The following is a 24,720-nucleotide window of genomic DNA, read 5'->3' as shown; positions in this document are numbered from 1 at the left end:
CACTGTTGTGGCACGCGCAGGCTCAGCAGCCATGGCTCATGGGCCCAGCTGCTCCGCGGCATGTGGGATCTTCCCGGACCAGGGCACGAACCCGTGTCCCCTGCATCGGCAGGCAGACTCTCAACCACTGCGCCACCAGGGAAGCCCCCATCATCTCCTTTGAGGGGCTCTCTTCTTCCTCATAGTTACTAATCACCTACGATGTGTGAGGCATTACATTATGCAGTTTCTTTTTTAAAACAATTTATTTATTTATTTATTTATTTTTGGCTGTGTTGGGTCTTTGTTGCTGCACGCGGACTTTCTCTAGTTGCGGCGAGAGGGGGCTACTCTTCATTGCAGTGCGCGGGCTTCTCATTGCAGTGGCTTCTCTTGTTGCAGAGCATGGGCTCTAGGCACGCAGGCTTCAGTAGTTGTGGCACGTGGGCTCAGTAGTTGTGGCTCACGGGCTCTAGGGCACAGGCTTCAGTAGTTGTGGCTCACAGGCTCTAGAGCACAGGCTCAGTAGTTGTGGCGCACGGGCTTAGTTGCTCCGCAGCATGTGGGATCTTCCCGGACCAGGGCTCAAACCCAGGTCCCCTGCATTGGCAGGTGGATTCTTAACCTCTGTGCCACCAGGGAAGTCCCATTATGCAGTTTCTAATTCAATTTTTCATTTTATATTTACACCAACTTTCCAAAATATGTTCTATAGCTTCCATTTAAACCATAAAGAGACTGAGTAATTTGCCAAGGTCAGAGGGCCACTGCCTCATCCCCTCAGGGTGGATCTCCAGTTGCTTTCCTAGCCCTGGATTGCCTGGCCTCGCAAACAGAACCTGTCACTCCATCTTCGGAGCTGGTGCAGGCAGCCCACGGGTATGACGCTTATCACATTGTATTCTAGGAAAGAGAGGACAGCTCTACCTGCTCCTACAGGGGACGGCTCCTTCATCCTCACGTTCCCATGGCCCAGTCCGGTGTCTGCCCAGAGGCAGAAGACTAGTCAATTTTGGAGGAATCCAACGTGGGACACAGTGTCTGCAGGAATCCCGACTGGAAGACCTCCTGTCCCATCCTGACCCACTGTCCCATCTTCTCAGAGAGTCTGTTGGTCCATTTAGTGTAGACATGGATGGTCATCATTACCATACTTTTGGGGGGAGGTAAGGAATGCACACTGATTAGAGACAAGCCCTGATTTAACCAGCATTTAAAACTGCCTGCTCTGTGCTGTGTAACATCCGGGGCTGAAGACAGGGAGAGATGCAAAGGCGGAGAAGCCACGGCTTCCCCAGGCTTCCGAGGTGCACAGGGAAAGAGGCAAAGGGGTCAAGCAAGAATTGAATACTGCTGGCCAGGGCGGAAGGGCAGTGCTGAGCCTCTGGCAGGAGCCAGCATCGGGCTTCCACGCTGGCACCCAAGAGTTTCTGTCTGGGCTGCTGCTAAGTCACAGCTGTGATGTCTCCAATGGGGTCCGAGAGTCTCGCTTTAGTACGTACTGTATTCATTTGCTCAGGCTGCCCTGACAAGGCACTGCAGACTGGCTGGCTTACACAACAGAAGTGGATTCTCTTGCTGTTCAGAAGGTTGGAACTCTGAGATCAAGGTGTGGGCAGAGCTGAGACCACTCTTTTTGGCTTGCAAGTGGCTGCCTTCTCACTGTGTCCGCACATGGTCTTTCCTCCACGTGTAAGCATCCCTGGTGTTCCCCGCTGTCCTAATCCCCTCTTCTTATAAGGACACCAGTCATATGGGATTAGGCCCCAGGCTAAGGACCCCCTTTTAGGGTAATCACCTCTTTAAAGGCCCTGTCTCCAAATACAGTCCCATTCTGAGGTACTAAGGGTTAGGACTTCAACACAGGAAGTTGGCGGGGGCGGGGGGGGCACAATTCAGTCCATAGCAAGTATCAGCTCTCCACTACTTCTTTTTTTGGCCGCACCTCGCGACATATGAGATCTTAGTTCCCTGACCAGGGATCAAACCTGTGCCCCCTGCACTAGAAGCACGGAGTCTTAACCACTGGACTGCCAGGGAAGTCCCGCCACCACCTCTTCTAACTGTGAAGAATAAATGCACAACAGCTGAGGATTTGTAATCAGCATCAAACCCTTTCCCCATCGTGTTTGGGTCAGTTCTCTTATCTGAGTAACTCTTTGTTGGATTGAATTGAATTCTTTGGTTGGTTACAAGGGTCACTGAAAAGGTATCTTCTCTCCTCAGAAGGCTTTCTTCTCTTCCTTTTGAAAAGGAGAGGGAAAATGTGTTATGGAGACGTCTAAGGGTTTTCTTTTAAAAAGCCTGAGAGTGAAGGACAATAATGATTGTGGAGCTTTAGAATCAAACATGTGTAGGAGCCCCAGGGAGGGTGGGGGGAGTACCACGTCCAGGGCAGGAGGCAGAGACACTCCAGCTTGGGAAAAGCACCCTTTTCTCACAGCGTTCCGAATATTCTGAATTATTGCATGTCTGTGACTCAGCTCTGTCTATAGGTGCCTTTCAATAGCTGCATTATTCATTCCTCTCAGCATTTACAATTTTTTTTCTTTTTTTCCTTCTAAAACAAGTGTTGCTTTTATCGTCTCAAAACTTGTGGTATGTAGGAAGCAACATCCCAGGCTCTTAGAATCCCTGTTATTGCAAATGATTCTCTTTGATTGATCAAACCCGTGTTCTAACATATAAATTAGTAACTGAAAAACATTATAAATTGCAGCTACCCAGGCATTTTTCCCCATGAATTCATTTATCACACCTATATTATCTGGGGACAGCTGATGGAAATATAAAAGGCTCACAACCATTTTTCCACTATTCGCTACTCCAAGATAATTCCTGATTGGAAATAAAGAGCTTGGACATTGTTGTAAATCATTTCTAAAAGCCAGCTAATAAAGGACAAAATAATCCCTCCTGGTCAAAAAAAAGTGTTTCATGTAATAAACACTAGTTTTTATCCCAAAGAAAAAATGTGTACAAAACAGGACTAACTGGTATTTTGTAGAAGTGGGTCATGTGGAACAAAATATCTGAGCATAAAACAGCTGTGTACCTTGATGGTATCAATATTATTTTAAAAACTAAATAAGAAGTTTCATAAGTGAATTTTGTTTCTACTTGACTGACCTTCTACATTACTTTCCTACTGCTGCCGTAACAAATTACTACAAACTTAGTGAAACAACACAAATGTACTATCTGGAGGTCAGAAGTCTGAAATGGGACTCACGGGGCTAAAATCAGGGTGTGGGCAGGGCTGCATTCCTTTCTCGAGACTCTCGGGGAGAATCTGTTTTCTTCCCTTTTCCAGTTTGTTGAGGCTGCCCATATTCCTTGGCGCATGGGTCCCTTCCACCTTCAAAGCCAGCTCTGGCCAATGGCATCTTTCTCATGCTGCATCACTCTGGCACTGCGTCTGTGCTGCCTCCTGCACAGGCTTTTAAGGACCCTCGTGATTATATTGCGCCCACCTGGATAATCCAGGCTAATCTCCCCATTCCAAAGTCAGCTGATCAGCAGCCTAATTCCATGTGCTTAGCTCCTCGTTGCCACATAACATAACATAGTCACAAATTCTAGGGATTAGATAATGGACATCCTTGGAGGCCTTTATTCTTCCTACTACACCCACTTCATGGGAAATAATGAAAATAAGGTGCATTTCAGGAGCCGTGCTCAGTTTGTTTGTTTTTTTTTTAAACAAGAAGTGTATTTAAACAACAAGATACTTGACTTGAAGGGAAAACTATCTAGGATTCATTTCTTTTAGAGTAATTTATCCCTACTTAAAGACAGATTGCCCTACATGTGACAGCTACGTTCAAAAAAATTATAAAATTGTCCTTGGTTTTACAATGATAAATGAAAAACATTAAAATTCTCCAGTCGAACAAGGTTTGCAAGAATTTTTATGTTGTTCTTTTTTTTAAAACAGTGAGAGCGAAATAACTTACTGGAATATAAAGATAAGAGCTGATGAGCATACCACTAATGGAGAAAAGGGGTTATCTTCACAGAACCAGTATTTTTCCCCATTCCATCTCCATTTGATGTCGATCAAAACATACCGTTGGCCATTTAGTTAAAAAAAAATGCAATATGCTTGTGCACATACACCAGTTACTTTAGGTACAATAAAGGAACGGGGAAGGGGAAAATGAAAGAATAGAGGAACTATACTGTAGTAGTCAGGATGTGGTGGAACCAAATTGCGGTTTTCTAATTGAGAATGTCTTCTTGGTCCGGAGGAACAGAATTCTGGCGTAAAGTAGCAGGTTCCCTTTTTAGTAGACACCTTCTGTCTGCTGCTGAAACGCATCAATTGTATCTTCAGCCTCCATTTCCAACGGTGCAGGTGTGTCTGTTTCATTGATTGGCTGCCCATCAAATCGGAATCTGATCTGCCTGATTGGCAAACCCTGTCGTTCACAATAGGCTTTCATTCGTTTACTCAGTGGTGTATATGCTTCTTAATCTTCAACTGCACCACCATCCTGCCCCGCCACCTTCAAATTAATACGATCGTTGTTCTCAGTCTTGACCCCTTCCTTGGGCTTTTCCTCGGCCACGGCCATGGCAAGCGCAGCAGTCTCCCCTGCGGCCAGTTCCCAAAAGAGGGACCAGGTCCGCACCGAACGAGCACACAAGCAGTACCGAGAGCCGCAGAAGAGGGAGGCGGCAGCGGTGGAGGAGGGAGAGCGCGTTTATTTTTATTTATTATTTATTTTAAAACAATTGTTAGATTTTATGTTTCCCTATTACTCTTTTTTTTAACTTTTTAAATTGCCTATTTTTATTTTGAATATTTTGACATTTTCTTACTGGTTTATAAGGGTATTTTTCCCTATTACTCTTAAAACTCAGCTTTATCAAGTAACAGGCCAAACTTCTAGAATAACAGCTCTTTCCCAGGCTGTAACCCTTTCAGAAAGGAGACCAAATTTATCAAATACCATGGTTTCAGGATGTTTCCACCCCAGAATGCTAAACCAGTTACACAATCATATCTTCCTAGGCCTCAAAATCAAAATAGTATGTACCATTTCTTTCCTTCCCTTGCTAAATGCATTCCCTTTTTCCTAAAGGGTTTGTTACTAAGAGAAGTTTGAGTATCATCCTTTCCAAGAAACCCGTCTACCAGTTCGAATTCTTCGCTCAGAATAAGGACCCCCTTATTCAAGAAAAAAATTTAGAAATATTTGGAACTAATTGTTCTCAGCTTTGGACAGATTAAATTTGTTTTACTCTATACCTGCCTTAGCTTTGCTTTCATCCACACTTCCTGTTTGCAAAAGTCAAATCCCGTCTTTAAAACTCTTGCACTTTCCATTATGACTTGGAGAGGATGGGGGGCTGGGGAAGAGAGCCGGCTTGTTTTGCAGTGGGAGAGTCTGAAAAGGGCAGAGGTTTACTTTTGAGGTCATTAAGTGGGAAGATGGCAAACGTTCTTCTTGTTCTGATCCTGAAAACACGTGCAGGCCAAGACCAGAAGATTCTGGTCCTGAAATGATACTATATTACAACATTGTCTTAAGTACCTTCAGAATTTATATTACTCCTTAATTTCTTTCACCTGAGCTTGGGTTCACAGGTAGACACTGTAAAAGAGGTAGTGAGTGGAGCTGAGGAGGAAACAATATGTATTTAATATTTAATTATAAATAAATAAATGTATTCAATAATTTTATTTATTAAATAAATCCATTTAATTATTAAATTAAGTTCATGATTACATTATTAAATAAATTAAATTGATAATTTATTGTTTATAAAATAAATTTATTAAATAAATATTTAATATTTATTTAATAGCAGCCCTGGGAAAATATGTAATAGCCGTCATCCCGATCTCAGTTGATATTTAACTATTCCCCTTGAATCTGCAAATGTAGTAGGGGAACGCGATCATTTTCCTTCTCATTCTCATCTGCTTGGACCCTCTCTCCTATGATATCCACTCCAGTATCGTTATTACTATTCATAAAAATGAATAGTCCTTCCAAAGATGCTATATAAAATAAACCCTTCCAAGGTGGGCTGTTTAGACTTAGAAGAGAAAGGTTCAAGTGAGTAACTTTATTCATATAGTCATTAGGCAAAAGAAGCAAAATTCCCAGCACCCCCAACCAGTGCCTTTTTCTCCCTGAACCTGGTTTATTTAAATGACTCCCATCAGTTCCTGAGTTGATTCCAAGGACTGGCCTCTGGAGAATCCTGACATCTAACACAGGTAGAAACACTGTGACCCAGGTCTTAGCCTCTAGTCTTACAATGAGAATTGTAAGACTAGAATATTCTAGTCTGGAATATTGTTTCATCAGATGCTGGCGACAGGGATTGCAAACTCACTCAGGTTTGACACTTGAAGGGAGAGGCAGTTCGTTTGTTGAACGAGCATTCCAGAAGGCTCTCTGCAGATCAAAACCACAGTGAGGTATTACTCACACCTGTCAGAATGGCTATTATTGAAAAGACAACAGTTAACAAATGTTGACAAAGATGTGGAGAAAAGGGACTCCTTGTGCACTGTTGATAGGAATGTAAATTAGTGCAGCCACTGTGGAAAGCAGTACGGCGGTTCCTCAAAAATTTAAAAATAGAACTATTGTATGATCCAGCAATTCCTCCTCTGTGTATTTACCTGAAGAAAATGAAGACACTAACTCAAAAAATATATGCACCCCCATGTTCACTGCAGCATTATTTACAATAGTCAAGACATGGAAACAAATTAAGTGTCCGTGGATGCATGAATGGTTAAAGAAAATATGGTATAGATATACAAAGGAATATTATTCAGCCATGAAAAAGAATGAAATCTTGCCATTTGGGACAACATGGATGGACCTTGAGGGCATTATGCTAAGTGAAATAAGTCAGAGAAAGACAAATACTGTATAATCTCATCTACATGTAGAATCTAAAACAAAACAAAACAACAACAAAAAACCAAGCTCATAGATACAGAGAACCGAGAACTTATTGATGGTTGACAGGGATGGGGAGTCGAAGGTATCAGGGCAATGGGTAAAGGGGGTCAGAAGGTTCAAACTTGCAGTTATAAAAAACATAAGTCCTGGGGGTGTAATGTAGAGCATGATGACTATAGTTAATAATACTGTATTGTGGGCTTCCCTGGTGGCGCAGTGGTTGAGAGTCTGCTTGTCGGTGCAGGGGACACGGGTTCGTGCCCCGGTCCGGGAAGATCCCACATGCCGCGGAGCGGCTGGGCCCGTGAGCCACGGCCGCTGAGCCTGCGCGTCCGGAGCCTGTGCTCCGCAACGGGAGAGGCCGCAGCAGTGAGAGGTCCGCGTACCGCAAAAAAATAAATAAATAAATAAAATAATACCGTATTGTATACTTGAAAATTGCTAAGAGAGTGGATTTTGAAGTTCTCATCACAAGGAAAAAAATGTTTTGTAACTATGAGTGCTGATAGATGTTTACTGGACTTGTTGCAATCATTCACAATATATACAAAGGTCAAATCATTATGTTGTATACTCTAAACAAGTATAATGTTATACGTCGATTATATGCCCCCCCAAAAAAATGATTATGCTGGCCTGAAAAAAAGAGGTTCCTGCGTGGCTCTTACATGTTTTCGTTAGGCCCTGTGTTTTGAATGCGTGTGTGTAAAGGGAAGCTCTGTTCAAATTAGATCTCTTGAAGAAAAATCTCTGAGGAAAATGTCTTCATCAAAAATTGCTACTATCGGGCTTCCCTGGTGGCGCAGTGGTTAAGAATCCCCCTGCCAATGCAGGAAACACGGGTTCAAGCCCTGGTCCTGGAAGATCCCACGTGCCACGGAGCAACTAAGCCCGTGTACCACAACTACTGAGTCCGCGAGCTTAGAGCCCGTGCTCCGCAGCAAGAGAAGCCACCACAATGAGAAGCCCGCACACCGCAATGAAGACCCAACGTAGCCAAAAATAAATAAAATAAAATAAATTAATTTAAAAAAATTGCTACTATCTTAGGTTGGCCTTGCTCATTAAAATACACTTACTTGGGACACAGAAAAGAGACAGAGGGGATCTAAGGGTCACAGGTCATGTTCCAGGGGGTCCGGAGCAGAGTTAGAGCTTAGCCTGCAGGGAGAGCCCACGGCATCGAGAGCGTGTGGGGAAGAGACAGGCTGGACGGGATGGAGGGAGAGGTCTCCCTGCCATGCGGTCTCAACGAAGGCCTCAGTCCACCCCGTGGGGAGCTCAGAGCGGGGCTGGCCCTTCAGGACAAAGTGGGGTGGATTGGGGGTTCATTGGATGCCAGCTGCCCTGAGAAAGGGGTGTATCTTGTGGAGGCAACTTTCTGGAGTGAAACCAGTTTCCAGAGAAGGTGCATAGCTGCGAGCTGTCAGTGGACAACCTTCCCAGCAACTGGAGGAGAGAATTCTCCCGTGCTGAAGGGGAATTCAGAGTCTACATGAGCTTCTGCTCTCTTGGGCAAGTCACTAACCTCTCAGTGAAGGGAAGCACCACCTGGCTGGCCTGGAAAGATCCCCCAGGCCTGTCTGTCCTTCTGCAACTGCTCCCTCTCTGCCCTGGGCTTCTGTGATCTTACCTCTCAAATAAGGGACTTCTTCTTTTTTTTTTTTTTTGGGGTACGCGGGCCTCTCACTGTTGTGGCCTCTCCCGTTGTGGAGCACAGGCTCCGGACGTGCAGCCTCAGCGGCCATGGCTCACGGGCCCAGCCGCTCCACGGCATGTGGGATCTTCCCGGACTGGGGCACGAACCCGCGTCCCCCGCATCGGCAGGCACTCTCAACCACTGCGCCACCCGGGAAGCCCAAGGGACTTCTTTTGATGTTGAAAAGTGACAACCCTCTCACTGAATCAAGCCCATAAATCTGGTTTAGTTTGGCCCTCAGTGCTTTAAAATTTTAAGACTGTTGCCAATATGCAAAAAATTGAGAGACTTCCCCAAAATTCAGGTTTCTGGATTGTTTATTTTAGAAAGCAGATCTGGCCACACTCAACCTAAATCCCTTTAAGGCCACAGTCGTTGGACATGTCACAAGCCCACGAATGTGTCAAGATCCTCACCAGGCCTCCAGCCCCTGGGAGCACATGCTAGATTTCGAAAAATATTCAGTTATTTAAACATGGCTTCTAGGTTAATGCTCTTTTAACGTCAACAAATCAGCTAACCTTTTATGAAACCCCAAATGAACAAATCTCTCAATTACACATACTTTGCTAAGTAGTGAATATGAATTGTTTTTTATTTTTTATTTTTATTTTTTTTGCGGTACGCGGGCCTCTCACTGCCGTGGCCTCTCCCATTGTGGAGCACAGGCTCCGGACACACAGGCTCAGTGGCCATGGCTCACGGGCCCAGCCGCTCCGCGGCATGTGGGATCTTCCCGGACCAGGGCACGAACCCATGTCCCCTGCATCAGCAGGCGGACTCTCAACCTCTGCGCCACCAGGGAAGCCCTGTTTTTTATTTTTTTTTACTATTTTTGGCTGCATTGGGCCTTCGTTGCTGCGCACGGTTTTTCTCTAGCTGCCGCGAGCAGGGGCTACTTCTTCGTTGCGGTGCACAGGCTTCTCATTGCGGTGGCTTCTCTTGTTGCGGAGCACAGGCTCTAGGCACGCGGGCTTCAGTAGTTGTGGCACGTGGGCTCAGTAGTCGTGGCGCACGGGCTTAGTTGCTCCGTGGCATGTGGGATCTTCCCGGACCAGGGCTCGAACCCGTGTCCCCTGCATTGGCAGGTGGACTCCCAACCACTGAGCCACCAGGGAAGTCCCCCAGTGTCTTAATTCCTCTCCACTCCAGGGTCTAGTTCAGTACTCACTGTGGGGTCCACTGAAACCCAGCCTCTTGCCTGGCTCCTTCCCCAGAGCCTTGTGGCCTCAGGGAGCTAATCAACGCTCAGGGCTTTGGGCATCCCCTCTTCATTAGAAGTGACCAAAAAGCAGCGGACAGACACCCGAGTCACCTCTCCCTGGCTGGGTGGCCTTGTGTGAGATTTAACCGATTAGCCTGTGAAACAGCTGCTCCACGTACCCATAGGAGGCATGTTTTGGGGCGCCTGCCCAGCCCACACCCACTCTTCTGAGACCCACTCCCACCCATGGCCTGGTCAACCATGTGTGTGCTACACGACCCCGATGAACAGACTACTGGACTAGTGGGCGATGCCCAAAGACAGCTGATACATGGGCTGCTCAGTGATCAAATGTGTTCTTTTTTTTCCTCAAAAACCCAAGCAAAGAGCCCCAGAGAATGGTGGGCATGGGAACTAAAAGGTGCCGACACCAGCCCGCCACCTCTCCCAGAGCGCACAGTGAAGAGCAATCAGACACAGGCAGCTGCTGAGGGAGGCAGGAGCACCGAGCAGACAGACAGACACGAGGCCGGGAGGCCGTCTCTCCCCGGACCACACGCAGGACTGGTCTCATCTTAGAGCCCCAGGGCTTCCAGACTCCCCTGGGTTCAGCTAGCTGTTCTTTGGTTCCAGGAGATGCCCTCGACTCCTTTGAGCCCACCGCCCTTTCATTTATACTAACTCCTGTGTCTCTCTGATCCTTTCAACTTAAAAGCCTTGACCAGCCCAGAGTCTCACAGAAGCATGATGAAGATACGTAGCTAGGATACCTGTCTTCAAATCAACAAAGGATCTGTCTCCCTTGTGAAACCTCTTCAGTGTTCTACTGGCTCCCAAAAGAACCCATAAAGTACTTTCTGAGTGTCATTATGGGTTCAGCCCTGCGGGGCCTGGTTGGGTTTAGGAAAGTGGAGAAAAGGCGGGGATTAGAGCCACACAAAGGCCCTGAGGCAGATGTAAGCAAAGTGTGGGAGAGGGGAGGAGTCATGGGACAGATCGAGAAGGGAGTGTCACCTGAGCTGTCATTTTGGACACACATTTCCTCTTCTAGTACTAGGAACCCTCTTTTTTTTTTTTTTTTTAAATAAATTTATTTTATTTATTTATTTTTAGCCACATTGCTGCACTCGGGCTTTCTCTAGTTGTGGTGAGCAAGGGCTACTCTTCGTTGCGGTGCACGGGCTTCTCATTGAGGTGGGTTCTAGGTGCACGGGCTCAGTATTTGTGGCACATGGGCTTAGTTGCCCCGCGGCATGTGGGATCTTCCCGGACCAGGGCTTGAACCCATGTCCCCTACATTGGCAGGTGGATTCTTAACCACTGTGCTACCAGGGAAGCCCTGGAACCCTCTTTTTTAAGAGAACCCACCCTACCTTATTGGGTAAGAGTTCATTCTTCCTTCCAGCACCACCACCACCAGCAGCAGGTGGGTGGGCATGTGGCCCTCATGGGCCAATGCCAGCACACTGCATTTTCCAGGTCACTGTGATTGGCTGAGGGGTGGGCTCATCAGCTGTGACTCATAACCTGGCTGGGCCAATCAGAATCTCCCCTCCAGTTTTGCTACAGAACCCTTGGGAGAATGACATTTTCTCTAAATCATAAGCCATGAAGAGTGTAAACTGAGGGGGCAATTTGGCCTCTATGTGGCGAGATCTGGACAGAGAATATGTCCCAAAGGAAAGTAGGGATCACAGAGAAGGAGGGGGCAAGGAGTCCAGATGACATCATTTGGACTCCTGAATCCAGCTATACCTGAAGCCATTCCCAACCCTTATACTGCTCAGTTATAAGGAACCAATATATCTCCTTTTCTTTCCTCACAGCGGTTTGATTTAAATTTATATTACTTGCCAAAACAAAAACAACAAAAACAAAGAAACAAAAAAACGCCTTGACAACAATGGAAGTTAAGGGAGAGAGGTGGTAACAGGGTTGGACAGGAAGGGTGGTCTTTGATGACTCTGAAAGCCTGCAGGGAAGTTTGCCTTGTTATGGTAAGTGGGTCCTTCCCGGTTGTCAGTGAGAGATGCTGTAACCCGTCTTCTGTTCTGACGCTTCCCTTGATGTGCTGAGGGGCACTGCACTGATCCTTTCCTTTAACTGTAAGAGGGTGCTAACAATATTTCACTTCAAATCATTAATGTAATATGTTTAGACAAAAGAGCCTATTAGTCTCGGAAAGGACTGCTTTAAAGACCATCGAAATGTGTTCTCTTTCTGCTTTCTTCTGTGTTCTGTGCTTCTCTCCTTGAATTCCCAGATACAAACTAGAGAATGCAGCAGTGCCTGGAGCAGAGCGGTAACATCGGGTATCATTTTGACAGCACAATTCAGGGCTGACCACCCTCCAGAGTGTGCACTTTGCTACAGTACGTGGCACATCCCATCACAAGTGCGAAGAGAGCTAAGGAAACATTAGAGAGCTTTATTCCAGGGATCTGTAAATTTGGGCTGGAGAAATTATCATACGTCCACGGGTAGAAGACAGAGGGTAAAGGGAAGGCATAAGGAAGAGGATGGAAGATGCAGAAAGTAGGGAAGCAGGAGGAGATACGGGAGGCGGGAGCCAGCACATGTGGAAAGAGGAAGCTAAGAAGAGTACAGAGAGAAAGGAGAGGAAAGACTAGAAAACGTTTAGGCCTCCTCTGGGTCCTCCGTAGGCAGGGACAGCTGCATCATTTGTAGGGCCCAGTGCAAAACCCAGGTGCAGAGCTGTAAGCAGATAGGGTAGGGGGTCCCCAGAGAAAGAGAACCAGGCATGGCTTTCTTGACATAAGAGAAGCTATTCTGTGATGTAAGTATTGCCACAGTGCTTGCCCTTGAACAGGTCTCAGTAATCAAGGATCTTAAGAGAAGTAACGGTATGCAGGAATGAAGGAAGAGCTGTCCGGAAACAATAGTTCCGCAATAAAACAGAGTCCTAGTTCCTCCTCAAGAGAGAGATATATAACAATCTGATACACATCTTTGGGATCTGCAGGAACTAAAGTCCCCACCCAGGTGGAGGAAGGAATGATGATGTGGACCCTCGTGACTTCTATCAACTAAAGCTTGGACTCTGTCGACCTTTGCCCCAATTCTACGCTGAATTCTCCTCTGCTCAAGCCCATTCGTGAATGTGCATGGACCCTTAGCTTAAAACTTCCCCAATCTTGCTATCTGGGGAGACACTGATCCCCAGTGTTCTCCTTACTTGCTGCAAGTAATAATAAATCCTTCCTTCTCCAGATCTTTGACTCGGTTGTGTCTATTGGCTCAACACCCGCCAAGAGGTGAACCCAGTTTTCGGGTAACAGAGCCCCTTGTTCAGAACTTACTAAGAATTTCAAGACGGTGACAGCAGAGCATTAAAGGGATCTTGGGCCCCGTGACTGCACTTGCCATGGAGCTGGCACTGTCTGTGGGGCAAGAGGAACTAGATGAGGATTTTCACAGGGTGTTCTGTAAGCCTCAGATGTTCCAGGAACAAGAGGTTCCTTCACCTCCTAACTGGGAAGCAGAGCACAAGCCCCATTCTTAAAGATCTCCCCTCCACACACACACGCACACGAACACCTCCAAGAAGCCCTGGGGAAAAGAAACTTCTGTGACTTCATTTAAATCAGTGTTTCTCAACTGACCCGTGGTGTGACCACGGAAACATTGTCCCCCTAATACTCTGTGCTAACATCCCGCAGAACCCATTTTGCAAAATGCTTGAAGATCTTGAGGTTCCTTGAGATCACCCATAGCAGCCCTTCCCACCCTGAGATTCGATGCTCAAGAACCCGCCATGCTTGGCTTTGGGGTGACAGCAACTTCCTTGCACCAGATTGGATGGTGGGGGGAGGGGTGAAGGAAGGGGGTGGGAGTAGCCCCCAGAGTTTACTGTGGCTGCAAAACCTGTGGGAGGTTCTCCAAGATGAGACATCGACTCCCCTAAACTCCCCTCCACGCAAGCACAAAAAAGCCTTTGTTTTATTCTAAATGTATTCAAAATGTTCCCTCTACTTTAACGCCTAACCTCCCCAGAAATTTTTCAAAGGGAATTTTGATACCACATGTAGGACAGGGACTCCTTGGCTGTGGTAAATAAATACAAAGTTTCTAGAAGACTTGCAACCACAGATCATTTTATCCAAAGTGTATCATTGTATTTAGGGAGAAGTTATGCCCAGAACTCTCTCTTCCAGTTCCTGTGACCAGGAACCCAGGAATTCCTCAAATTTAAACCTTAACAAAGAGTAGTTAAATTTCAACGTTGTTGAGAAGAACAAGGTTTAGTGCAGAAAAGAACCCAGGTGTTGGGTTTTTGCGTTGTTTGTTTGTTGTTATTGCTGTAGTTGTTTGTTTCTCCATACACAGTAAAGACTGAGCATTTTGAGTAGAAGCTCAAGGCTATATCTCATCTGTTCCCCATTCCCTATGTTGCAGTAGACAAGTCACTAAATCCTCTTCTCTGTGCTTTTGTTTTCTCATCTGTAAAATGGGAATAATAGCGGTAGTAAAGATTCTTCTAGCAGTACGATAACACGTGAGGAAGCCCTCTAAAATCTAACTGCAGCAGGTTTTGCTAAAGCGCCTCTTACTTTCCAATTACACATGTAGAGAGCCAAATCTCCACAGTGAGGCACGGACAGATGATTTTTAAATCAGAAGAAAAAAGAAAGGGTTATCAGAATACTTAGCAGGAATTCCCCCCTCAGTGGTCATTTTGCTTGGAGGTTCAAACTATAACCAAATGCTATGAAATACGCTTACTTTGGAGATTCTTAAGCTCCCTTTACGTGAATCCTTCTGAAATATACCAACTGGTTCTTGGCGAGGAATCAGTTCAGCAGGGACTCTAGGAGGGTGCTGTTGCTGCCTGCCGGCTTGGAGTGGTATGACAAGTGTGCTCTACAGAGACAAAGGGAGGTAGTCTGGAAGCCCTGAATGGGGAATCTGAGAAACCTGGGCTGGAGCAAAATATTCTGACCTGGAGCCTCGCTGTTCAAATTGTGGTCCTCTGGCATCACTGGGACTCGATGGAAATGTAAAATCAGACTGCATTTTTTTTTTTTTTTTTCCAGTACGCGGGCCCCTCACTGCCGTGGCCTCTCCTGCCGCGGAGCACAGGCTCCGGACGCACAGGCTTAGCGGCCATGGCTCATGGGCCCAGCCGCTCCGCCGCATGTGGGATCTTCCTGGACCGGGGCACGAACCCATGTCCCCTGCATCGGCAGGCGGACTCTGAGCCACTGCGCCACCAGGGAAGCCCTAGACTGCATTTTAATAAGATCCTCCACCACACACATAGAAAACAAACTTATGGTTACCAAAGGGGAAGGGGGGAGGGTAAATTAGGAATTTGGGATTAACATATACACACTACTATATGTAAAACAGATAACCAACAAGGACCTAGTGTGTAGCATAGGGAACTGTACTCAATATTTTGTAATAACCTATAAGGGAAAAGAATCTGAAAAAAATAGATATATATATGTATGTGTAACTGAATTACTTTGCTGTACACCTGAAACTAACACAATGTTGTAAATCAACTATACTTCAATTAAAAAAAAAAGGGGTGGGGCTTCCCTGGTGGCACAGTGGTTAAGAATCCACCTGCCAATGAAGGAGACACTGGTTCAAGCCCTGGTCTGGGAAGATCCCACATGCCACGGAGCAACTAAGCCCATGTGCCACTACTGAGCCTGCGCTCTAGAGCCCACAAGCCACAACTACTGAAGCCCGCACATCTAGAGCCCGTGCTCTGCAACAAGAGAAGCCAGCGCAATGAGAAGCCTGCTCAAGGAAGAGCAGCCCCTGCTCTCCACAACTAGAGAAAGCCTGTGCACAGCGACAAAGACCCAACACAGCCAAAAATAAATAAATTTATCAAAAAAAAAAAAAAAGAAAGAAATGAAGGATGTATCCACCCCTCAACAAATAAAATATTACATTAAAAAGAAAAAGATCTGGACTTCCCTGGTGGTCCAGAGGGTAAGACTCCACGCTCCCAGTGTAGGGGGGCCCAGGTTCGATCCCTGGTCAGGGAACTATATCCCGCATGGATACTGCAACTAAGAGTCCACAAGCTGCAACTAAAAAAGATACCGCATGCTGCAACTAAAGACCCCGTGTGCCGCAACTAAGATCTGGTGCAAAAGAAAGGAAAGGAAAGGAAGGAAGGAAGGAAGGAAGGAAGGAAGGGAGGGAGGAAGGAAGGAAGAAAGAAAGAAGGAAAGTAAGAAAGAAAGAAGGAAAGAAAGAAAGAAAAGAAAGAAAGAAGGAAAGAAAAAGAAAGAAAAGAAAAATCTTCCAAGCAATTTATATGTGCATTGGAGTTCAAGAAACATGTTCTGGAGGATTTAATCTAGTGACTAAAGGTCAAAGGGGAATTCTAAAGGTAGGAAGCTACTTTAAATAAATTTTTTTTAAAAAACCCAGGTAGGGATAGCAACTCACAGAAAGCTTAGCACTTCTGCTCTATTTGGTTCAAGTCCTTTGTCACACCAACCAGTAAACTGAGTGCTTTGCCCCACAACTCTGCTTTTCTTAATTTCATTTTCATCATATTTCCTACTTATTCTTTTGAAGGCTTTTTTTTTCCTTCCACAGAATTATTTCTACAATTTTATAATAAAATTACTCAGGAAAACAGGATTCCTTCCCATTATGGAAAATTTGTTTTACTATCTTATTTTCTGAATTACTGTCTTAGAGTTTCTTGGTTGCAAGGAACAGAAATGAATTCTGGGAAATATAAGCAAAAAACAAAATGTATTGGGTGGATAAGGTGGTAGCTTATAGAATCAAAGAAAAAGCTGAGCAATGAGGTCTTAGAAAGGACAGGAAGCTGGCGCTTCCAGGGCCACACCTTCGGGACACACCCGTGCCAAGTGTTTTCAACCCTGCCTGTGTTGCTGATCAATATGCAAATTCGCAGGACATAGAATCTGTTTGGCCTCGCTTGGTTCATGCCTGGCCCTTGGAGAAGGAAGGGCAGGGCATCTCAGTTTCAAGACTCATTGAAAGTGTATCTAATGAGGAAGGCTGGGTTCAACGGCTGTTACAGTCAACATCCACCCTGATTGGTCGAGCATGGTAGTACCCATGTCACTCCAGTTTTTACATATTTTGACCATCACCCCTGGAGAGAATGGGTCCCCAAGGAAAACTGAGGTGTTTTAGCTGAAAAAGAAGGAAAGGATAATGGGCAGGCAAGATCAATAGATATTCTCTATACACATCTCTATTGTGAAATAAACAGGCACCCACCAAGGTACTGATTGAAGAAGATATTGATAACGTATTTACTCTAAAACCCATGCATCTGTATCTATTATTCCAAGAGGTATCCAAGAGGTTAAAGGGGGGGGGGGGATATTTTTAACCCTTTATGCACACAATTGGAGCATTCAGTGAAATCTTGATGATCCTTGGCTTTTCAAGGCAAATTTACCTTCTACAACATCATCAGATTAAAACAGAAATTAAACAGTGGAAAGGGCTCCTACCTGCCAAGACTTCTGGCATGCATCACCCCTCTAACATTCTAATGTATTCACGGGAAATGTTATACAAATGGTGGGGGTCTTTTTTTCTTTTTAAAGAAGAGAGAATAAAAATGATTTTGGAGCTATGAAAAATACACTCTGTTACCAGAGCCCCATCACAGTTCTTTCAGAAAACATCTTGGGAGAATAAATAGCTGCGGTCTCATAGCAACATTCAGTTTGACAATGCTCAGAGCTGAAAGACGTTCTTGGGTTAGAAATGTGCCTACAAAAGGATGCCATCCAGAGTTACTCACCGTTAACTGCGGATAACAGAGTCAGTCCACAGCCAGGGGAAATGGGTCTCAATCAGGTAGTCCTTCTGCTTCCTTGGAATTTGGCAAGAACTGGCCGATGTCCTCATAAAGCTAAACGAATGAACCTGTATGTCATAGAGAGGACTCTGTGACATACCCAGTAACCTGACAAAGGTTTCTTAGCTGGAAGAAAACGTTTTCTTTTACGTTCTATGCACTGGTCACACTCTACAAATAGCTTATAATAATAATAATACCAGAAAGGAAAAAATGATGGAACCCCCTCCCCGTACATGCACCTCTACAAGCAGTACTGTTACATTCATTACGTCTATCTGAAGTCTTATTTCTTTTCTTTAAAATTGTTCCATGAGGTTAAATAATCTATTTTTGTACTGTTGGAGGGATCTGGCCTCCATGGCCCAAGTAATTAGTAAATGCACATTTCTTTGATCCTCTTGTTTCATTTTTAAAATCCAAGTGGTTTTTGCATTCTATGCCACCATCTATCCTTGTATATTTTAATAAGAAACTAATGTTTTCTAAACTAGTGAATATAACAAAAAGGAAACAGACTCACAGATATGGAGAACAAACTAGTGGTTACCAGTGGAGAGAGGGAAGCAGGAGGGGCAAGACAGGGGTAGGGGATTGAGAGATACAAACTACTATATATAAAATAGATAAGCAACAAAGATATACAGTACAATACAGGGCATACAGCCAATATTTTATAATAAATATAAATGTAACATAACCTTTAAAACTAGAGAATTACTATGTTGTACATCTAAAACTTACATAATATTGTACACCTAAAACTTCCATAATATTGTCATACATCAACTGTAACTCATTAAAAATAAATAATAAAAATTATGATAGCATATGATATTACTTGTATGTGGAATCTAAAAATGATACAAATGAACTTATTTACAAAACAAAAATAGACTCACAGACATAGAAAACAGACTTCTGGTTACCAAAGGTAAACCAACTATACTTCAATAAATGTTTTAATTTAAACAGTAAAAATAAATGAATAAATAGTAAAAAAATAAAAAAAATTTTAAGTACCAAAAAAAAAAAAGAAAGAAACGAATGTTTTCCGGAAAACTCTGGAGGAACATTGGCCCTCCAGGAAATGGGAGCAGGAATAGGCCATGGTCACCTGGCTGAGATGGTCCAGTTTGGAGCAAAGGGACTAGTTTTCCAGCCCTGGCACCATCGTCCAGAAACAAGGCCAAGACCAGGCCAGGAATTTAATTTTACTGCACCTCAGTTTCCCCATTTGGACAGTTAGGTGGTTTGCGTACACTCTCTAATGCAGCTGAAAAGCCTACCACTCTGGTCATCTTCACTGTGGACTCCAAGGGTAGAACAGGAAATACAAACAAGTGGCCGGAAAGCCACTCAGGAACCTATCTTTGAAACTTTCTTTTACAACCCCCATCTCTGGTCCACAGCCTTTGAAGAGCAGGTCCAAGAAACTGAGGTGTTGAACTGGAAGCCAGAAGTGTAAGAAAAAGAAGGATCCAAGAGTCTATCCTTTAAATACCAAATCCTTGACTGGGCCGCTGTCCATCATCTGCTCTCTCTTTATCTGGAGCAAGCAGCCGTGGTCGGCACCGAGGCACCATCCGCAGCGCTTGTCCTCCTCTGACGGGCACTGTCATCACTGAATGCTGAGATGGAGGCCTATCGGGAGCTTGGAGGGATGAATGTGATCTTGGGCGACCGAATTAAGATCGGAAAATATCTTGACAGGCTGGAATAATGGATAAGATCTAACATTTGAAATGTAATCAGGATAAATGGAAAATCTGGCTCACGGGTTCAGAATACCAAGTGCACAGAAATCGCTGATCTTGTGAAAAAAAAGGCCTAGAATGTTCAGTTTACTACGTATCTCAGTCTGTGCCAGCAGGCTCAACAGGATGACTCGACACCACCATCACCACCTCCCCAACCGAAGCAAACATGGCGTGGAGTTTGCTGAATAAAACTAAACCAAGCAAGAGAAGGGAAACGTGCGCTATCCGCCCATCAGGTCATGTCTGTGTCATTAGGAGTGATAGGAAGGAAAACAGACAAGCCCAAGAGAGAAGGACAGACTCCAGCCTGATGAGACGTGGCCTTGCAGGGCAGGAAGGCCAGGAAAGAATCCAGAATTTAACCAGGGCTTAAAAAGATGAGGAACGTTAATGCAAAATCCCAACCACCCAAAGCAGGTGATAAAATAAAAAGAGGTTGAGAAAGAATCACATAAGAATGTAAAAGAGTTGATGGAAGGAAAATGCCAGATGGCAAGACAATAAGATGCCTGGAGATAAAAGGAAAAGCAACCAAGCGGAAAAGGAAGTTCTGTAAAGCAGGAGTGGAGGCTGTGAGTCAAACTGGGGTGGGGTGAGAATTGGGGAGTGGAGTGATCAAGACCCAGAAGATGGATGTAATCCAGTTACACCAAGGGCATGGGCTCGAGGGCCCCTTGTTTTGATGACCATAAAAAGGGTTCAGTGAATTCTTCCTAAGTTTGAGATTTGTCCAGAATGCGTGCAGCCCAGATCCCTGTCTCAGCAAAAACCTCTGTCTGATGTGCAATATTACTGTCCTTAAGCAGGTAGCCCAATTTTTCCGGGATGATAAAACTACTCCTTTCTGCCTAAGTTTTTTTAAAAAACCACTCACTATTTACTAAAGTATAACCTACTTGCAAGACACATGCACATATCTAAATGTAGGGCTTGAAGAATTTTCACAAACTGAGCACAGAACCTTCATCAAGAAACGGAACAGAAGCAGAACAGAAGCCCCGTCACATTCCATTCTCATTACTACCTCTCCCCCAGGGCAACCTCTGTCTTAACTTCTGATGATAGATTTGTTTTGCACCTGATATAAATGGAATCATGCAGTAAATTCTCTCATGAGAGTCATCTGCACTGTACGTGGTTGTAGATCATTCACCTCATTGCTGGGTAGTATTCCACTGGGTGAACACAGCACACGTTACACATCCAGTGTTGATGGACATCTGTGGAGTTTCCAGTTGAGGGCTGTTATGAATAATACTGCACTGAACTTCCGGTTCAGGGCTTTTCGTGGGCATATGCTTGCATTACTGCTATGTCATAACAAAGGGTAGAATTACTGGGTCACATACACACCCTATAACAATATGATATCACTTATATGTGGAATCTAAAATATGACACAAATGAACTTATCTATGAAACAAAAACAGACTCACAGAGAGAGAACAGACTTGTGGTTCCCAAGGAGGAGGGGAGGTGGGGAGGGATGGATTGGGAGTTTGGGATTAGCAGATTCAAACTATATATTATATACAGAATGGATAAACAACAAGGTCCTACTGTATAGCACAGAGAACTATATTCCATACCCTGTGATAAACCATAATAGAAAGAATATGAAAAATAATGTATATATATGTATAACTGAATCACTTTGCTGTACAGCAGAAATTAACACAACATTGTAAATCAACTATACTTCCATAAAATAAATTTTTAAAAAGTTTTTAAAAATTAAAAAGGATATCTGAAAACTTCCCCTGTCACTCTGGAGAACTGTGTGCAGATCTGGACAGGATATTTATGAAACAGGCATTCTGAGAAGTTCATCTGAAGAGTATGCTGCAGGGGACACCCTTAGTGAGACTGTAATAACCATGTCCCGTGAGAGCCACTGAGGAAGTGGGCATGTGGAGATGCAGAAGACACACCCAGCAGGAAGCTGACTTCAGATGTGAGAAGGGTTGTAATGTTAGAAGAGCTTCTGGTTGAACCGGGGAGATTGAGCATATGCATTTATCTTTCTTTTTCTCAAAGACCCAATTAAAATAAAAGGGGGGGGGATTGACCAAGTTGATAACCAATTGGTATCTTTTTAAAAAAAATAAATTTATTTATTTTTCTATTTTTGGCTGCGTTGGGTCTTTGTTGCTGTGCGCAGGCTTTCTCTAGTTGTGGCGAGCGGGGGCTACTCTTCATTGAGGTGCGCGGGCTTCTCATTGCGGTGGCTTCTCTTGTGGCGCTCCGGCTCTAGGTGCGCGGGCTTCTGTAGTTGTAGCACATGGGCTTCAGTAGTTGTGGCTTGCGGGCTGTAGAGTGCAGGCTCAGTAGTTGTGGCACACGGGCTTAGTTGCTCCGTGGCATGTGGGATCTTCCCAGACCAGGGCTCGAACCTGTGTCCCCTGCATTGGCAGGTGGATTCTTAACCACTGTGCCACCAGGGAAGTCCCACAATTGGTCCAGTGGTTAGAACTCTACACTTTCACTGCTGAGGGTGCGATCCCCGGTCAGGGAACTAAGATCCCACCAGATGCGTGGTGTGGCCAAAATTTTTTTTTTAATTTTTAAAAAAACTTTGATTTTTTTACATTTTTGATAGTTGTATAAGTACCTAGGGAGGTTTTGCTTCTTAAGTCAGAAAATCAAGTCTAGTAGTTTTATACTAGACATGGTCCAAAGGTTAAAGACAATGAGAGATGAGAGAATAGGCAACAGCAGACAAGGTGTATAACAAAATATTTTAAAATGGTAGGTGGATGAAGAAGCTGTGAGAGCTGAGGAGATGCCTGCAGAGGGGGAAGCCAAGGAGAAACCAGCGCTGTATTCTACAGAACCTGGAAACGTTTCAGGAGGTCAGGCACAGGAAGCAGAGAAGTAGGAGTGAGACGTGATAGGACAGAAAGAGGGAAAGAAACATTATGGAAAGAGAAGATAAGGAGCAGAGAGACCCCCATGTCCTGGCCTCATTCTACACGAAGGGGTTCGGTGGCCACCAACTCTGCCCAGAGGAGAGTAGAAGCATGAGGCAAAACTGCAGTGGAGAAGCCTAGGTCAGAGATGTTAGGGGATAAATGGGGTGGTAGAGGCACCACACTGAAAACAGAGTCTCTCAGTGGAAGCTCACATACTGGATGGTGAGACTCCCAGCCTCCATCCTCCTGCTTAAGCTCTAGGCAAGAACTTGATTAGGTTTTTTTGGAGAAACAAAAATGCCCCAGAGGAAAAACCCTGTAGATACCAACATTTGGTGCTCTCAGTGAACAAACAAAATGACAGGTTCCCTGGCTATTATTGGTTAAGTTATATTCGGTTGCAGGTAAGAGAACCCAGTCAACAGTACTTAAATAAATATAGGCTTGTTTCTTTCATATAACAACAACAACAAAACTGGAAGTAGGTGGAAGTTGGCATTAGTTCAGCCAGTTAGCAATGTCAGCGAGTTCTTTTTTTTTTTTTTAACTTCTGTGGTTTTCAATCTTCTTGGTCTCTGGACCCCTTTAGACTCTTAAAAATGACTGAGGGTCTCTGGACCCCCTTAGACTCTTAAAAATGATTGAGGGCACTAAAGTGCTTTTGTTCATATGAGTTATACCTACTGATATTTGCTTTATTAGAAATTAAGATTGAGGGACTTCCTGGTGGCACAGTGGTTAAGAATCCATCTGCCAGTGCAGGGGACACAGATTCAGTCCCTGGTCCAGGAAGATCCCACATGCCGTGGAGCAACTAAGCCCACGAGCCACAACTACTGAAGCCCGCTCACCTAGAGCCCGTGCTCCACAACAAGAGAAGCCACCGCAATGAGAAGCCTGTGCACCGCAATGAAGAGTAGCCCCCACTCGCCACAATGAGAGAAAGCCCGCGTGCAATGAAGACCCAACACAGCCAAAAATAAATAAATAAATTAAATAAAAATTTTTTAAATGCTTAAAAAAAAGAAATTAAGATAGAAAAAATTCAAAAACCCAAGAATACACAATCATGCATTCATTGGCTGTCAGAATGAAAACGACATCACACGTCAGCCAGCCTCTGGAAAACTCCACTGTACACTCATGAGAGAACAAGGACAAAGGAAATAATGTCTTGATATTAATATTAACACAGTTTGACCCCTGAAAGTTCCTCAGACAACATATCTCAGACAACATTTTGAGAACTACCACCTTGTGTCTTCTGAACCAGCTTCAGGCGTCACATTTAAACTCAGAGCAGGAAGAAGGGAAGAGGTGGGCAAGCCAGCCATGTTGTCTTCTTGTCAAGAAAGGAAAAGCTTTCCCGGGAGCTCTTAGCCGACTTCCCTTCACAGCTACCTGGCCAGAACTGTCACATGATCACAACTAGCTGTTGTCAAAGATGAAAGCAAAGACCAAAACCAAACAGAAGTTTGTTTTGAAGTTTTTGAAGGAAACAGAGACAATTCAGAGAATAGAATAGCAAAAATTTTAAACCCATAATTCATTTCCTCAGAGAAGAACAAGGAACATATCGCATCCCCAGAACAAGAACAATATACTGTTAAAATATTTTATAGCTGAAATAAAAATTTAACTAATGGCTGGGGAGATAAAACTGAGGAAATCACACACACACACACACACACACACACACACACACACACACACAAGACAGAGCAAGTAAAACAGAAGACATAAGATTTTAAAATTTAGAAGTACATGAGGTGTAACCATCCACATCATATATAAATTGTAGAAAGGAAGAAGTGAGAAAACAGAGAGAAAATTATCAGGGAAATAAAAAGAAAATGCTCCAGAATTGAGAGATATGAGTTTCCCAATTCCTGTGTGCCCAGCAAGAAGAGGAAAAACCCTCAAGATATTTCATTATGGCATCTTAGAATGCTGCAGACAAAGCAAGCTCCCAAAGGAAGAGAGGGAGAGAGACAGAGACAGAGACAGGGAGAGAGAGATTTTGAGAGAGAGGAGTCAATATAAAAGAAGAAAATTGAGAATCACTTTGTATAGTTTGACTATGTATAGATTGGTGCTTTGAAAATTTTCCTTCATATTTTTGAAGGTATTGCTTCATTGTCTTCTAGCTTCTGGGATTGCATCCTGATTCTCTCTCTCTCTTTTTCTTTTTTGTACGTGACCCGTTTCTCTCTCTCAAAAATCTCTCTCTCTCGGGCTTCCCTGGTGGCGCAGTGGTTGGGAGTCCGCCTGCCGATGCGGGGGACACGGGTTCGTGCCCCGGTCCGGGAATATCCCACGTGCCGCGTAGCGGCTGGGCCCGTGAGCCGTGGCCGCTGGGCCTGCGCGTCCGGAGCCTGTGCTCCGCGACGGGAG

The 24,720-nt window shown here is 44.5% G+C and overlaps 1 protein-coding gene and 1 pseudogene across 1 annotated transcript in view; both read right to left on the bottom strand.

The window, feature by feature from the left end:
* Positions 1-3,715: 3,715 nt before the first annotated feature.
* On the bottom strand, positions 3,716-4,604 carry LOC132424280 (small ubiquitin-related modifier 2 pseudogene; annotated as a pseudogene).
* Positions 4,605-5,804: 1,200 nt separating this feature from the next.
* LOC132424273 (uncharacterized) overlaps positions 5,805-24,720 on the bottom strand; it is a 91,710-nt gene continuing 72,794 nt past the window's right edge. The window contains exon 5 of the mRNA XM_060010066.2: positions 5,805-6,392. Coding sequence (XP_059866049.2) covers positions 6,299-6,392 — 94 coding nt within the window. The 3' untranslated portion in view covers positions 5,805-6,298. The remainder of the gene's footprint in view (positions 6,393-24,720) is intronic.

Source organism: Delphinus delphis, chromosome 4 (assembly GCF_949987515.2).
Source record: "Delphinus delphis chromosome 4, mDelDel1.2, whole genome shotgun sequence".
In the NCBI taxonomy this organism is placed as follows: Eukaryota; Metazoa; Chordata; class Mammalia; order Artiodactyla; family Delphinidae; genus Delphinus; species Delphinus delphis.
Note: the sequence above shows the minus strand (reverse complement) of the source record. Positions and strands in the feature narration are given on the sequence as shown.